Source organism: Gymnogyps californianus, chromosome Z, assembly GCF_018139145.2.
Source record: "Gymnogyps californianus isolate 813 chromosome Z, ASM1813914v2, whole genome shotgun sequence".
Taxonomy (NCBI): Eukaryota; Metazoa; Chordata; class Aves; order Accipitriformes; family Cathartidae; genus Gymnogyps; species Gymnogyps californianus.
The window spans coordinates 23728284-23742769 of NC_059500.1; the positions used below are offsets into that span (position 1 = coordinate 23728284).

General features: G+C 41.3%; 1 protein-coding gene across 2 annotated transcripts in view; it reads right to left on the reverse strand.

The window, feature by feature from the left end:
- The window catches only part of MAN2A1 (mannosidase alpha class 2A member 1), a 127075-nt gene extending 113199 nt beyond the window's left edge, over positions 1-13876 (reverse strand). For both annotated transcript variants that reach the window (XM_050912619.1, XM_050912617.1), the window contains exons 1-2: positions 13742-13876; positions 879-1139 (exon numbers count right to left, since the gene is read on the reverse strand). In XM_050912619.1, coding sequence (XP_050768576.1) covers positions 879-1139; positions 13742-13876 — 396 coding nt within the window. The remainder of the gene's footprint in view (positions 1-878; positions 1140-13741) is intronic.
- Positions 13877-14486: the final 610 nt, after the last annotated feature.

Sequence of the window (14486 nt, forward strand, 5' to 3'; positions counted from 1 at the left end):
CAATAGAAATCCTTTCACTTCTAGAATGAGAAAGCTGGACTTCAAAATTTAATCTTTGCTTTAGAGTACTATGAATATTTATAGTACTCCCACAAGACTCCCAAAAACAGTACAGATCACAAACTTCACACAGTATTCTCAGTGCTCCTGAAACACTCCATTAAAACTGAATGTATAAGAGTCCATGAACTCCCAAGCATCACCAGAAAGCAAAATAAATTCAGCTTGAAGTTTGACTTTAAAAACTTCAACCTCCCTAGTTCAGGCCAACCAGTCAACATGGTATATGTTCCTCCTTTCTGATCAAAGTGCCTATACAAACTGGAGACACACAAGAATGCTGAAATACAGAAAGAGCATTCAAAAGGGAACACAGTACCTGAGATTTTTTAAAATTATTAGTTCTTGAACATTCTTTACCCCCCTATCAAGACCCTTCTACACGTATATCCCTAAAATGTAAAAACTATTTAAATCAAGACTATCCACTATTTCCAGTTTATTTGTCATCAATTTTAGAACAATTTGGGGAAACTGAAAGAGACTCTCAAATAAATTCTTTCCAAAGAACTTCTGATAGTACTGGACAATAATCTGAGTATAATCACTGGTTTATGTTTGGGGGTTTTTAAGAACTTTCAAGCTTTCTGAAATGTTGGCTCTTCATAATCACTATTCAATTTCTAGACAGTTTAAAAAAGGTAACAAGGAACAGTTTCATAACATCTGTTAAACACAACAGTCACTTGAACAATTCTGTTACGTCTTAGATTAGGAGCCTAATACCAAGCTTCTACCACTAATTAGATGTTTACAGAATTAAAAGGTAATGACAGCTAGGACTCCAGCAGAACAAGAGAGAAAGACATACCGCTTACCTGTACACCTGAACCATGACTTCCACTTTTTGAAGCAAACAAACAATCCTCAGAATCAACTGCAAGCAAAACTGAAGCGGAAGGAAACAGTTCAGAGATAGATCCTTGACTGAAGTTTATAGCCTCTGGGTTTTTTTGACCATCCTTTACTGACTCACTCAGATTGATCACAGAATCTCGTATGTTTGAAATAATCTCATTATTTTCTGCCAACAGGCGTTCTAAATGATCTATTTTTTCTTGCAATATTGAAAGCTGGCCCTGTAAAAAAAAAAAAAGTAAAGTTTAATTGTATCTCAGACCAATTCTTGACAGAATTTATAAAAATAAAAATATATTAATTTCAAAATCACACAAAAAACCAAACAGATCTTTATTCTATGTTTTATGTAAAGACAAACTAATAAGAAATTGAACCAACATATGAAACCTTCTCCTTTCAGAATAAGGGAAAAGAGCCAGTTACATTTTCCACTATGAACTTGAACTCACAGCACAAGATTTAATCAGTGATACAAAGATATTCTTAAAAGGTCACACTGTTTCAAGTAGCAATTATGCTAACTTCAACTTTTTTCATGTCTTTCATAGATTTGCAAAAATCTGATCTTTTCATTTATCATCACATCAGAACATCAAAGAGAAAGCCATTTTTTAGAAGACAGTCACATCATGATGGGATTAACAGGATGTATACATTTTAGGTTTTTCCTGTACATGTAAAAATAGTATTTCAATAAATACTGAGTTTTCTATTTTCAGTGAAATTGAGAGAAATGAACAAAAGCATTTAATGGGGGTAAAAGATCGCTTAACAGCCTGATCATAGTAATAATCTGTATAATTGGACCATTACAAACATCAAGATAATCCTGTAAAAGACAGCTCAAACTGATAGCACTTTCAGTCAGAAGGTCATATTCAATTGCCAAACAACAGGATTTTGTAGATTATTCTAGTGTGCACCACAAGAAGAAGGATATAGAACAACATCAATGTGAACTGAAAGAAGTCAACATATCTCCCAAAGCAACTCGGAAGGAGAGACAGATACCACAAAGCAATTTAATAGCATCTAATCACTGTATTGCTGGAATACAGGAGGGAGCACAGCAGAACAAGATACCTGGAAATGCTATTGCCCTCTCACGTACTAGCCACTCCTTCCAAATGATTTGAGGTATGCTTTTTTTCAGGCATGAATGTGTTAGCTTTTACAGAATCACAAAAGGCCGGATTATTTAACATGTTTTTAGGGATATTTTATCTTAACAGTAATTTATTTCTTTCTTCAGACTGACTTCAACCTACAATAATAAGAAAAGGTAGAGAACAAAAAAACAGTCACTTCCTATTATTAAAGTTGTGGTCAGACCCCAAAATATACAATGTATGATTAAATTTTTTAAAGAAGCTGTCATTACAACAAAACCCACTGCAGATTCAGGCATTTACATTTTAGCCATTACATTCAACACGAATAACATCGATTCAGTAGACAGCTACTCTGTGAACATTTTAATGACAAGTAAATTTTTTCCCAGCACCAATGCCTTATTTTCTAAGTAATATAGAATAATATTAGAAACAACACCTGTACATGCCACTTTTTTCCCCTTTGACAATAATTCACTTGAGGTCTTTGCATTTTCCTTTTAAGGGACAAATTGCTTTCCTCAAATGCCAAGTTAATTCCAACTTCTGTAGTTTACAAAGGATTAAGTCTCCTTTCTAAATTGTGATGTGCACTTTTTTAAAAATTCTGTTCACTTTGAGAAGTCTGTAGGAATTAAAAACCCACCCCTTCCCAAGAGATACCAATCACCTTTTTGGTTTCTACTAAATCGTCATTCCTATAATTCTATCTTTATAGAAGTTCTTCATAATTCTGCAGAAGACATGGTTTAGTATTTTTTAACCTGTTGGTAAGTTTGTCCCCTCATTTTCTGGGCTGTGTAAAGTGCTGACCCACTGTTTTGGTTTTTTTTCTTAGATTGATACATCCGGAAAACAATAACAGGTTTTAAAATGCAACAGAGGCAAATAGTTATTGCTTCCCAAAAGACAAAAATATGTTTTGACAACAGCTCCAGATTAAGCTAATTGAGATGGAGGGCCAACATCCTAGAATCTCAACATTTTAAAGACAAATACTAGAAACTTACAAAACAGATGAACTGAAAAAAACAGGAAATCAATATGCAGATGATGGGATACTAGGAAAAAAAAAACCTGTAGTCCCATGCCCCCTGGTGGCACAAAAGAAACAACAAGACTGAAATCTTTCAAATGCTACATTAAAGATAGTGTGTACACGTTTCTGTGTAAAATTAGTATTTTCCCTTTCAATGTCTGTGATATTTTAAAAGAAAGAAAGATTTCTGTACTCAGAAAACTAATAGCCTATTATGCCATTCACTCTAAAAATAACATATATAAAATAATACTGATTGGGGCTTTACTGGCTGCCCAACATAGGCTTTGATCTTTAGATTCCTAAGAAGTTAAAGTATAGCTGCCATCTATACAAATTATTACCTGCTTCACTATACATGACTCAAATTCACCAAAGTTACCAAGCGTGTAAGCAGCTAAAACGCTGTTCACACTTATCCCACCACTGTATACGCTGCCTCCACAGCTGCAAAATCAGACAACTCTTTAAAATTTATTTTCTCATTCACGTATGTTCTAGATATATTTTACCTCTTCCTACAAGAAAAGAGTTTTATTTTTTGACAGGCTTAGCAATAGCCTGTCAACTACCTGGTCATAGATTACACCACCAATCTGCCTTATGTCATCTAGCCAATTATAGTCTCTCCAGCACTGGCCAATAACAGACACAGAAAAAGACCAAAAACCCAACATTAAAAAAACCCACCAAATACATGTTTAGACTGATCCTTCCGTTGGCATATACTGCCAACGTCTAGCAGTCAGATATAAACTTCCAATTTGGAGGTCATGTCGTATTTCATATCTCTAAGACGGACCTTTCATTTAACTTACTATACTTTAAACCTTCAAATATCTGCAGTAACAAGTTCTACCATTTTACTGTTTATCATGTGACAAAACACTTTTCTTTGTAAACTAAGTTCCCTGCTTATTGTGTCATGAGAAATAGTAATTTCTTCCCTGATCATCTTCAAACAACAATGCTTTCATATGTTGCTATATACTTCCAGCAATAATTTATTTTTAAGCTGGAGAGTTCAAGCCTACCTAGGACTCTGAAGCGCAGTGATTTTTAGAAGTCTGTTAAAGTATGTTACTTTAACTTTGGAGGTAGATATTCTGGTATTTGGAGAAAGAAATCCTTACAAAGACCTCCCATTGTGGAACTTAACAGAGGACATTAATAAAGACAATCCTGCTTTCTTTTCTGAAGACTGTGAGATGCATCATGCCTCTCTTCTAAAGCATTTAAACATGCCATGTACTAACTCAACTTGAATGCAAAACACAAAATAAAAAGCTACAGTTAAGAACATATACCTATGACCTCATGCAGTATCCAAGTTAAAACTGACACGCAACCAAATCTTTTGAGATTTTAAAAATATTTCCAATTTCTGTGGTGAAATGCATCAGCCATGAGAGTTAGCTTTACGAAACAACAGTGTCACAAACTAGAAATGGATCCCAGTTTTCATTCAGTATGAAAATAGTTAACGTCAGGAATCCATTCTCAAGTTGAAAATTTCACATGGATCCAAATTATGCAAAAGCTAGGTCTCTTTTCATTGCACATTCACCTTCTCTCCTCACTCATTTTAAATAGATAGGAGTAGACAATGCCTAGAGCATAGTATTCAATAGTAAAATTATTTTAAAATACGAGTTAAACATGGCAAATGTTGCAACTCTGCACGACAATAAAATTAACATATGAAAATAAGTGAAATTCAGTTTCAACATATTCAGAGGAAGGCAACTGACTTACACTGCCCAACTTCAAATGTCAAGGCCAAACAGCACAAAACAGTGAAGTTACTCTAAAACTGTTTCATCTTAATGATTGCTAGTAACAGATGTTGACTTACTAGTAAAACAGATTAGAAGCATGTTACAGGGGGCATTAAATAGGTCTAATTAAAAAATAAAACACACAGGTCTTCTCCATTACTAAAAAAGTACTCTAATAGTATTTTGTTTTAAAATAAGCTTGAAAATTTTCCACACATTTGAAGGTGAGTGGGGGGAATTTTTTTCTTTTTTTTTTTTTTTTTTTAATCTGAGCAGAGGTGCACCAATTTTACCTTAACCAATTCTGCCTGAAATTTTGTAATCTACATGGCTTTGTAGATACTGGACAGCAAAATTTGGCTAGCTGCACAATTCATAAACGTCAGCAGACCTCCCCCTGACTTCACAGCATCAAGTCTTCTCAGAAAAGAAGCAATCCTGATCCAAGACTTTGATCCCTGCCTAACTGCACAGAAAACTGGAGGCACGTTGTCTGGATAAGTATGTCTTAGTCCAAGTGAACGTCATTAAAGGATGCTCTGTTAATGTACATACTTGTTTTAACATAAGGAAATGCAATGTAAAGTTATGTGAATCACCTGGTCTATACAACCAGTTAACAAGTTTATAACGACTTTGGTGTAAACTTCTTTCTTTCATTTCTCTCTGCCTTTATATATTGATAAGAGTGTGCAAATAAAGATTTTATTAAAAAGCAAGAAAGGCAACCTTGCTGTTACTCCACAGCAAAGGAACTATTTCTACAAGAAATGCAAAGTACCAGCAAATCCAACAGTACCAAAAGTAGCTACAGCTGCATTGGTAGAAGAATGGCATCACATGAGCAGCGCATCTGTTCACCATCTCCATGGTTACATAGGGTTGGACTTAACCAACAAAATCTTCCCATGTGAGCACAGCACAGACCAGCACACCCTCCTCCCATTTCGAACAAACACTGTCCACACCTGCTAGCTGCACTGAGCAACCTGCCGCTACCACCACACGAACCAGCTACATAAACAGTTCCTTATGCTTCAGTGAGTCACCCTTCAGCAGTTTTCATGCCCCAAATACTCCAAAGCAGTCTGCTTTCCTACTGCCCTCTGCTTGTCCTTCTCTGTTTGCTTCTGACACCGGTCTGATCTGTAGCAAGGACTCTCTCCAGGAAAGAGCATACTGCCACCCAGCACGAGGAGGGAAGTCCAGTAACCCAATGAAAGATTAAGCTGCTTTATTCTGTAGAAGTCAACAATGGACAGTTTCTCCCATCTAAGCGCTGAACATTGCAGAAAGGATATTAGTTGCAACTTTCATTTCCTCAGTGAACGTTCACTCCTTCTCTAAATACAGTCGCTTTCAACAGGCCACTAACGATCATTTCATCAGGAAAAAGACAGCTAGCTCAAATAAGTGAAGTGGGAGTACTGACAAGCCCACAGATGCGGAAATCTCATGGAAACAGGCAGGCAGAGGAGAAATCCACATTAGAGACTTCTGAGGTTACGTCAGCTGGAACTTGATTATTGTATCCCGACTCAGCCAGTAACCACCAAGTGCTTGGTTCAAAACCAGCCAGAGCCCATTCTCCTTCTTACCCACATGAACAAGCAGGAGACCACAAAGGACCTAGCAGTGTCCTGCTCTGGTGCACCGATGAGCTGTGGTGAAGAAAGCAGAGTACCACAATGAACAGAGTACTCCAGGGGATGTGGAATTCAAGTCAAGATCATTGCCTATACAGATTTACTGCGGTAAGCAGTGAGGAAACTGGACTCAAAAAGTCTCATTGTCTGGCTGCACTGAATGGCAGTCATCTTAATTTTCTGCACCAGTCTTGTCAGTAACTATTTCCAGGTACATCTTCACAAATCACATACTAACTTTGCTAAAATCTTGATATAAACCTCTGATCAGATGCCAGCATACCAAGATGGTAAGACCAGAAAGCATTCTCTGTTCACTGTTAGAGCACTGTACAGTGAAGAGAACATACTAAATGTAGAATTAAATGGTCACCTCCTGTACAGAAAAAGCAAGCAAGTAAAAGTTAAAAATGCAACCTGATGTAGCATCAAAGCTTAATATTTGAACACACTGTTTCAGCATGTATTCACATTGCAAGGTAGAACATAGAACAAAAAACCAAGCATGCAATGCCTTGGTCAAAAGGACAAGTCAAGGTTTAAAGCCTTTATTACTCGGCAGAAGGCTTATGTGCATTTGTGATAATGAAAGTTACATAAGTAACCTTGTTAATAATTTCCTACCTTTAAAGTACCATTCAAAACAAGCTCACTTTATGAAGACACTGGAATTCTTCTGAACTAAACTCTTAAAAAATGAGAAAGTTCTATTCCAAAGATGCAGCAGCCTGACAAATAGATTCTAAGAAGCTGATGGACTTCCACATTCTGTTTCACCAGAGGCAGCAATAACAGAAGTGTTTAATATACTATTATCCTAGACTTAAGTTTCATGTAATTTACAGAAATAAATATAAGGCATGCTGTTAGGGACTAATTTGACACCATCATCAGTGATCTGAAGGTAAGGAGAAAGGAAAGGGAGATGGGGGCAAATCTAGAAATATTCCCTGTTTAAAGTCAATTAATGTGAAAAACGTTCACTACTACTCTGGCTGATATGTTTCAGGTTCATTTCCCTTTTGATTCCCCTTCCTGCCCTATACTGAATCTTTATTTAAATGGCTAGCAGTACAGAACTGCAGCACAGCTTACATGGCATTAGGAGTATGAGCATTTTAATAATGTTCATTTTTATGTGAACAAGTCAAAATTTAAAATAACAAACCCATGTGTCAGACAAACAAAAGGTCAATTAAGAGCAAACTAGGAAACCTTCTCCCTTCATTTACTTTATACAGTTTAAGTTAGGCATTGACTCTAGGCAGCAGAAGGAAGTTCTCATTTATAGGTGGTGTTACTACTTTTCTGAAAAATGTATTTCGCTCAACATTTTGCACCAGATTTAAATACTGTAATTGAAGGAGGCTATTAGCTTCTGCTTGACTGCTGCTTAGCCAAAACTGTACACAAAATGTGCAAGTAATGAAGACAAATACACTCTGCGAACATTAGGAAATACAAAGAATTGTTACTGACCTGTAATTATGTTCACAAAGATGGCCCCTCCTCCTTTACAATGTACTAGAAGCTCAGCAGAAGAAATCCTAAATTTTCATTATCTTACAGTCAAGATGATGCCTGTGACACTCAAAGGCTTTTAGATTGTAAACTTACTAAGTGTTGTTAATAGGGGTTTGTTTGTTAGTTTTTTAAATAAGTCAACATGTTTCAAATCCAGAAAAATGATGATTCCTTCTGTGGATTTCTTCACTCAACATTCAATCTTCTCTGATGTGAAACTCATAAGAATGCTACTAAAAGTCACTGTGCCCACATTTTTTCAGTGCTCAGAAGTCAGAAAATGACAACTTCAAAATTATGTACAACCTTAATTGCCACTATTCACATTTTAGAGTAAAACAAACATTTCCTAAATACCTGATCATGGTGCTTCCAATACTTCTGCACACAGAAGTCCTGTTCCTTGTTATACAACATAGGTCTGAAAGCTCCCAAATGAGCTCATAAAAATACACTGATTACTGAGAACATAGAGCAACAAAATGTGTGTATTTATAGTCCACATAAGCCACTGATTTCAGCTACTTCACTACAGCAAGGCACCTAGCAAAACTCTAGCTGGAAAAGGTGTTTATACTGTATCAGGAGCTATTTCAAGACAGGAAGCATACAGACTTGTTGACACTGGAGGGAGCTGAGGTTTGCACTGCACAGAATTGGGGCATGAGCTGATACGTTGCAGTTACAGCCACCTAATAGACACTCAGGGCTGACTGAAGGTAGCACTTCCTTATAGTAGAGGAAGTACTACCTCAGCAGTACTCCAGAGTAAAGTTCACAAGGCGCCTTTGTTCAACACACAGATTCAGAGAACTGTTGGTGTTTCTGCCATGAATTTGGTCCTAATTCCCTACTATTACTGCTCCACCCTACTGTGATTCATATTTTGGCCAGGTGGTACTACTATCAAATTATTGGCAAGCTCAGATGAAATAACACTCCATATTGTAACAATCACCGCTTGCGCCATTTGTGCAGAAGTATTTGATGCGTTGTGTAGATGCCTTGAAAGCATGAATCCAGTAAAGAAGCTTTAGCAGTACCACCAACAGCCAGGCCACTTAATGCTTTGCTGGAAGGACACTGGAAACAAAAGAACAAGCCAGCTGCTTTTAGAGGAACTGTACTTGATCACCCCTCTTCAATACAATTCAACTAGTGAGCCCATAAAAGTAGTTAACACACGAGAAGATGAAAGTAAGCTTCAAATAATGGTAGTCAAAGGCGGGAGGGGGAGGGAAGAAAACACAGACTGGGGAAAGAGAGAGATCTTACTCAAATAACAATTGCTTAGAAAAAAGAAAACAGTAAGGATGGAAGTTGCTGTATGTTTGTGCTTTGCCTTTTAATAAAGTTTAAGGGAAAGACCAAACATAAAAAGAAGCAATCACTTGGTGCCACTCCAGTTATCAACCAGAATCATGGCATACTTCAGTTTTAAAAATGTATTTCCAGAAAAAAAACCTTGCACAGAGTGGGGAAATATGTCCCATAAAAGCCAAACCAAGCTGTGTGAAAGTGGTTAGAAGAAAAAGCTCATGTCCAAAGCATCACCTATTAGGTAGTGACAGACGATGCTGCATTGTGTTGCTGTTTTGCCTTGCTCAGGCATAAAATTCACTAAAAATGAACTTTCATATGAAGACTACACAAAGGCCATATATTTCTGAAGTAAGATACTCTTACAAACAAATCCTCTTGGATTTTTAATGTGTGCCATGCATGTCTAAGTGTGAATCTAGCAAAATTTAGAATCAAAAGAAATATTCCACAAGCTTCTGTAAATGAACAGCTTTTATGGATCTGTTCTAAGTCAAGGTAAAGTTAGTTGAGAAAACAAGCCGTGTTAGGCTAATGATTTTTTTTCTATTTGGGTCCAAAATACAGAATAGATTAATATGGGCTTATCAGTATTTGGTATTCATCTGTACACAGCAACACAGGTTCTTCAAGATAAGCTGCTTATGGACTTATTCCACTTTAGACTTGATTTGAATGTAGTTTTCATTTAGTAGTTATCAATTTAGCCCACAAATCACTTGCACCTGACACTTGCTGCACAAGAGATGGCACAGGACTAACCACCACTCTGAACCTCCCTCCGCTGTATAGTCACACAAGATTTCTCAGAGAATTCTGTGTTATTACAGACAAAACCAATATACTCAACCATTCTTCCACTATATTCCACTAGAAGACTCTTACACAACGATCTGTACTGGCAACCGGTACAATAATAATCTAAAAATGCACCTAAGGCTGTTCCTCCACCCTGAGCTCTGCTGTGCTCAGCGCAATGTCGTAACGTTGTTCCTAGCCTGAGAGAGGACACTAGGACACATTGTATCCTGAGACCTGTCCTGAGACAGGAGCACCCTATGGCTAGGAACAGGCTCAGAGAGAAAGACAGAGCTTGTGATACCGCCATCGTAAGAATAACATACATCTGACAACCAGGCAGGATCCATGAAGATATATGCAGGAATTACAAAGAAGAGGCCAATAAGTCTTGATCTCCATGTATTATAGGTGCCTAATCTTCCCAAAATTAACAGGGATTTCAGTTCTATGGCAACATACAGATCTTCCGATATTATTACTTAAATGCACCACCGATGAGGACAAGGCTATAAATCACCTTAGCTCAAGCTCTGTTATAGTTGCCAGGATGCCACCTTACCATGGATAGGTGTGGATAACATTCACTGTAAAACTGACTACTGATGCCAGCTTTTGCAAACCCAACACCTAAAAACACACAATGTCACCACTGCCTCCCAAGCCTGACCACCGGTGCTGTTCAGCCCAGCAGTGAAAGGCATTTACAAGCATTTGGTTAGAGAGTACATAAAGGCATCCGCCTATGGATATTCACCCATCTTGGGAGATCTTGTCCAAAAATTGTTTCTGCAAGAGGTTTCTGTTGGCATCCTTAAACAACTACATGAAGTCGCAAACCAGAAAGCAAGCTCCAGGAGGACAACTCTTCACTACTCTGGCAGATAAGCCTGAAAGAAGACAGCTCCACAAGACTGAGTCTAATGCAAACTACCCCAAGACCATGCAAAGAGAAGGCGCCTTGTCTGGAAGAAAAAGCGGAAATGAAAGTGGAGCAACAATTTTAATCATTTATTTTACTACTGGTATTAGGTACCATGACACTTTAGGTGAACACAGAGCAGCAGGCACTGCCAGCTGAAAAATTCCAACTCCAATCCTGGCAGAAATTAAATAAAAAGCCTAGATAGACAAACACTTATAAGCTAAACAGGAGACTGCTTCCATAGGTACCCGCTTCTCTCCTCTGAGCTTAGTGTAAGCCACGTAGGTCAGGAAGAAGAAACTAATCAATATGCAACTTCCAGGACACGAAAGGGACATCTGTTGTTACCAGAACTGCACACAAGAACAGCAAAGCTGAAAAATTAGCACATTGTCAGAACAGAAAGAGGTATGAAGTGAATCAATCCAATAATTTGTGAAAAAAAGTCTCAATTCCTTTTTCTAAGCAAAAAAAGTTCTGACCTTTGTCATCAGGAAAGAGAATGCCTTCTTAAATCCACAGACAGACGATCTACTGCTGCCATAGCTTTTCACAAACAAAAACTGCTTGAAGTTTTTACATCTGTGGCTAGTTTCACTTGCAGTACACCGAGTTCTGGCAACACTGCACTGACACAAATAACTTTTTGTCAGCTGAGGCAGGATTAAAGCTGCTCCTTTCAAATGTTTTTGGTGGCTTCTATTCCACTTTTCATCTTTTGCATTTACTTTAAACTGATGTTATAGGGCTCTGAAAGCATTTGCTAGGTGTCAGAGGTTTCCCACTTGCAACAAAGTGAAAAATTTCTACCCTATGTGCAGCAAAAGGAAATGACAAAATCACATCGATCTCATCTGTGACTTCCTCAAAGGATAAAGCAGTAAGAAAGGAAAAGGTAACTGCTCACCCAAAGGAAGGACCAAAACAGTGACAGGTAGAGGATTCTCCAGTGAGAGTCAGCAGCCTCAGAGAAACTCAGATATGGAAAAGGCAAAAAAAGTAAACACTGACAGACTGTTCTAGAAGACCGAGGGGAGGGAGGAGGACGAAAGGAGAAATGGTTGTCTCTAGCTCACTAGATCACGTAGAAGGAAGAGGTGTAACAACAGATTAAGGTACTAAACTCTTGGTCACAAGAGAGAAGACCACGTTGCACCGGAGATCAGTGTTACACTGTAGGACACAGACAGGAATTTCAACTGCAAGACACTGACAATGGAAGACAAAACATGTTTAATCTATCTTCCCTGTTCACTCAAGTATTTCAAACCAAAATCTAACATAAAAAAAAAAAGACCACTCATGTACAAGCTTTCCGGTTCTAGACTTTACCTGGATTAAACTCAACTGGTGGTATAAAGACACATGAGTGATTTTCTCATATAAGATACTGACCATATCACCAAAGCAGCTGTTGCAAGTGCCACACATGGCATTACTCTCCTGCTGGAGTTATATATTGAACAGACAGAGCTGCTGTAGCCAGCCTTTTCTTGCCTTCTTCTAAGCTTCTTTCCAATTCTCTTAGTTCCTGCAAAACATGTGGCTGACATCTGAACTGTAACTAGAAGGAATAAGGGCAGAACAGAGCTGCACTCTTTCTTTACATTTAAGTCAAGGGTTTTTATTTTTACTGTTAACAAAATGGTATCTATTACTTTTGCATTAAATGAAAAATGAGTGCTTCTGTCAGAGAGGTATTACTTTTTAAATAAGCCTTTTGAGTTCTTCTACTCAATTGAAGCCTCACTGCTGTACTAAAAAACACTTTCATTTATTTCCAAAAAATAAGTACGGTGCAAGCATAAATAAGCGATAACTTTACTTTCTATAATTTTTTTTTGGTCTACTACTACTAGAAAACAAAGCTATTTACACACAGCGGTATTCTGCCATTCTGCACAGCATACCATGTGCTCTCTCAAATACTTTTTTCTTGCCATGGTTAAACATTCCTTATTAGAAGACTACCACGATACACAGCTTTTAACCTTCTCTCCCACACAGACAACAAGGGAAAGTGAGGAACTAAAGAACTGCTTCGCTTAACTATGCGGTACAGTCAGGTATCAGCCAGTTACGGCTCCAAAGCAAGGCTCAGCGAAAAGGGAAGCAGTAACGTACAATCAGCATCTGTCTAAACCTACCTGTTGATGCCACAGCTGAGGTCTACCCTCGAGTTCTCAGCTCTCCCTGTCAGCTCCTAGTCGTCCTCAGCACTGGTTTTCACAGTGCAGAGTCAGCCCTGCACTCACCCTTCTGCCGCCTGCCCCAGTCCCGAGGAGGGCGACCGGCCGGTGCAGCCGCAGCGCAGCCCCCAGCCCGTCCCGCCCGCGGCGAGCCCCCCGCCAGCCGCCTCCCCGCACCGCCCCCTTGCCGGGCGGGTGGGCTGCGCCCGCCTCCCCGCTGCAGCCCCGCGCCCCGGGCCTGGCCGGGCCGGCAGCAGCGCCTCCCAGAGGCGGCGCCGCTCGTCCCCCACCCCAGCGGCCCGGCAGCCGCGGCACCTCGCCGCCGCCCCGGCCGGCCCGGAGGGGGCGGCCCGCGCCGCCGCGCCTCGGCTCTCCGGCACCCCCGGCGGTAAGGGGGGGCTCGGTGGCGGCACCGACGCCCTTCCTTCCACCGCCGCCCCGGGCGCTCGCCCACCCGCCGCGCCCCGGCCGCCGCCGCCCCCCGCTCACCTTGGGGAAGGTGCCCTCCCGCCGGGGGCTCTTCGGGTGGTCGAAGTGGCCGCGGTCCAGCATCAGGTAGAGGGAGAAGATCACGACGCAGAAGACCGCGCTGCCGAACACCGTGAACTGCCGGCTCAGCTTCATCTCCGCGGCCGCCCGGCCGGCCCCGCCGCCGCCGCCGTGCTCCTCCTGCCGCGGCCGGCGCTCCCGGGCCCCACTCGCCACCCCGCGCTCGGAGGCGAAAGTTCTCCCGCCGCGGCGGGCGGCGGGGACCCCAGGCGCCGCCGCCCCCGGCGCGGGGCAGCCCCAAGTCTTCTCCGGAGAAGTGCGAGAAGTTGTGCCCGCCGCCCGCCGCGCCGGGGCGGAGAGCCCTGCCCGAGACCCCGCCGCCGCGGCGAGAGGCGAGCCGAGAGTTTCCGGGAGCGGATCGGGTTCCCGGGCAGGCGAGCGCCCAGCGGGGAAGTGGCGGCGGCAGCGCCGCGGGGCCGACCGAGCGCCGCTGCTCCCCCCTCCCTTCCTCCTCCTCCTCCTCCGGCCGCCTCACTAGCCGCTCCGCTGCTCCTCGTTGCCGGCGAGCGGCGCCGGAGTCTGGCACCTCCTTCCCCCGCCCGGCGGCCAGACCGCTGCCGCCCCCGGAGCACCACGGGCCGCCGCGCACACGCTCCGCGCCGAAACAGCCCCCGCCGCCGCCAGAGCGCCGCGCTCCGCCCCCGCGCGCCCGGGCGGGTGGGCGGTGCCGCGCGCGTGTCACGGG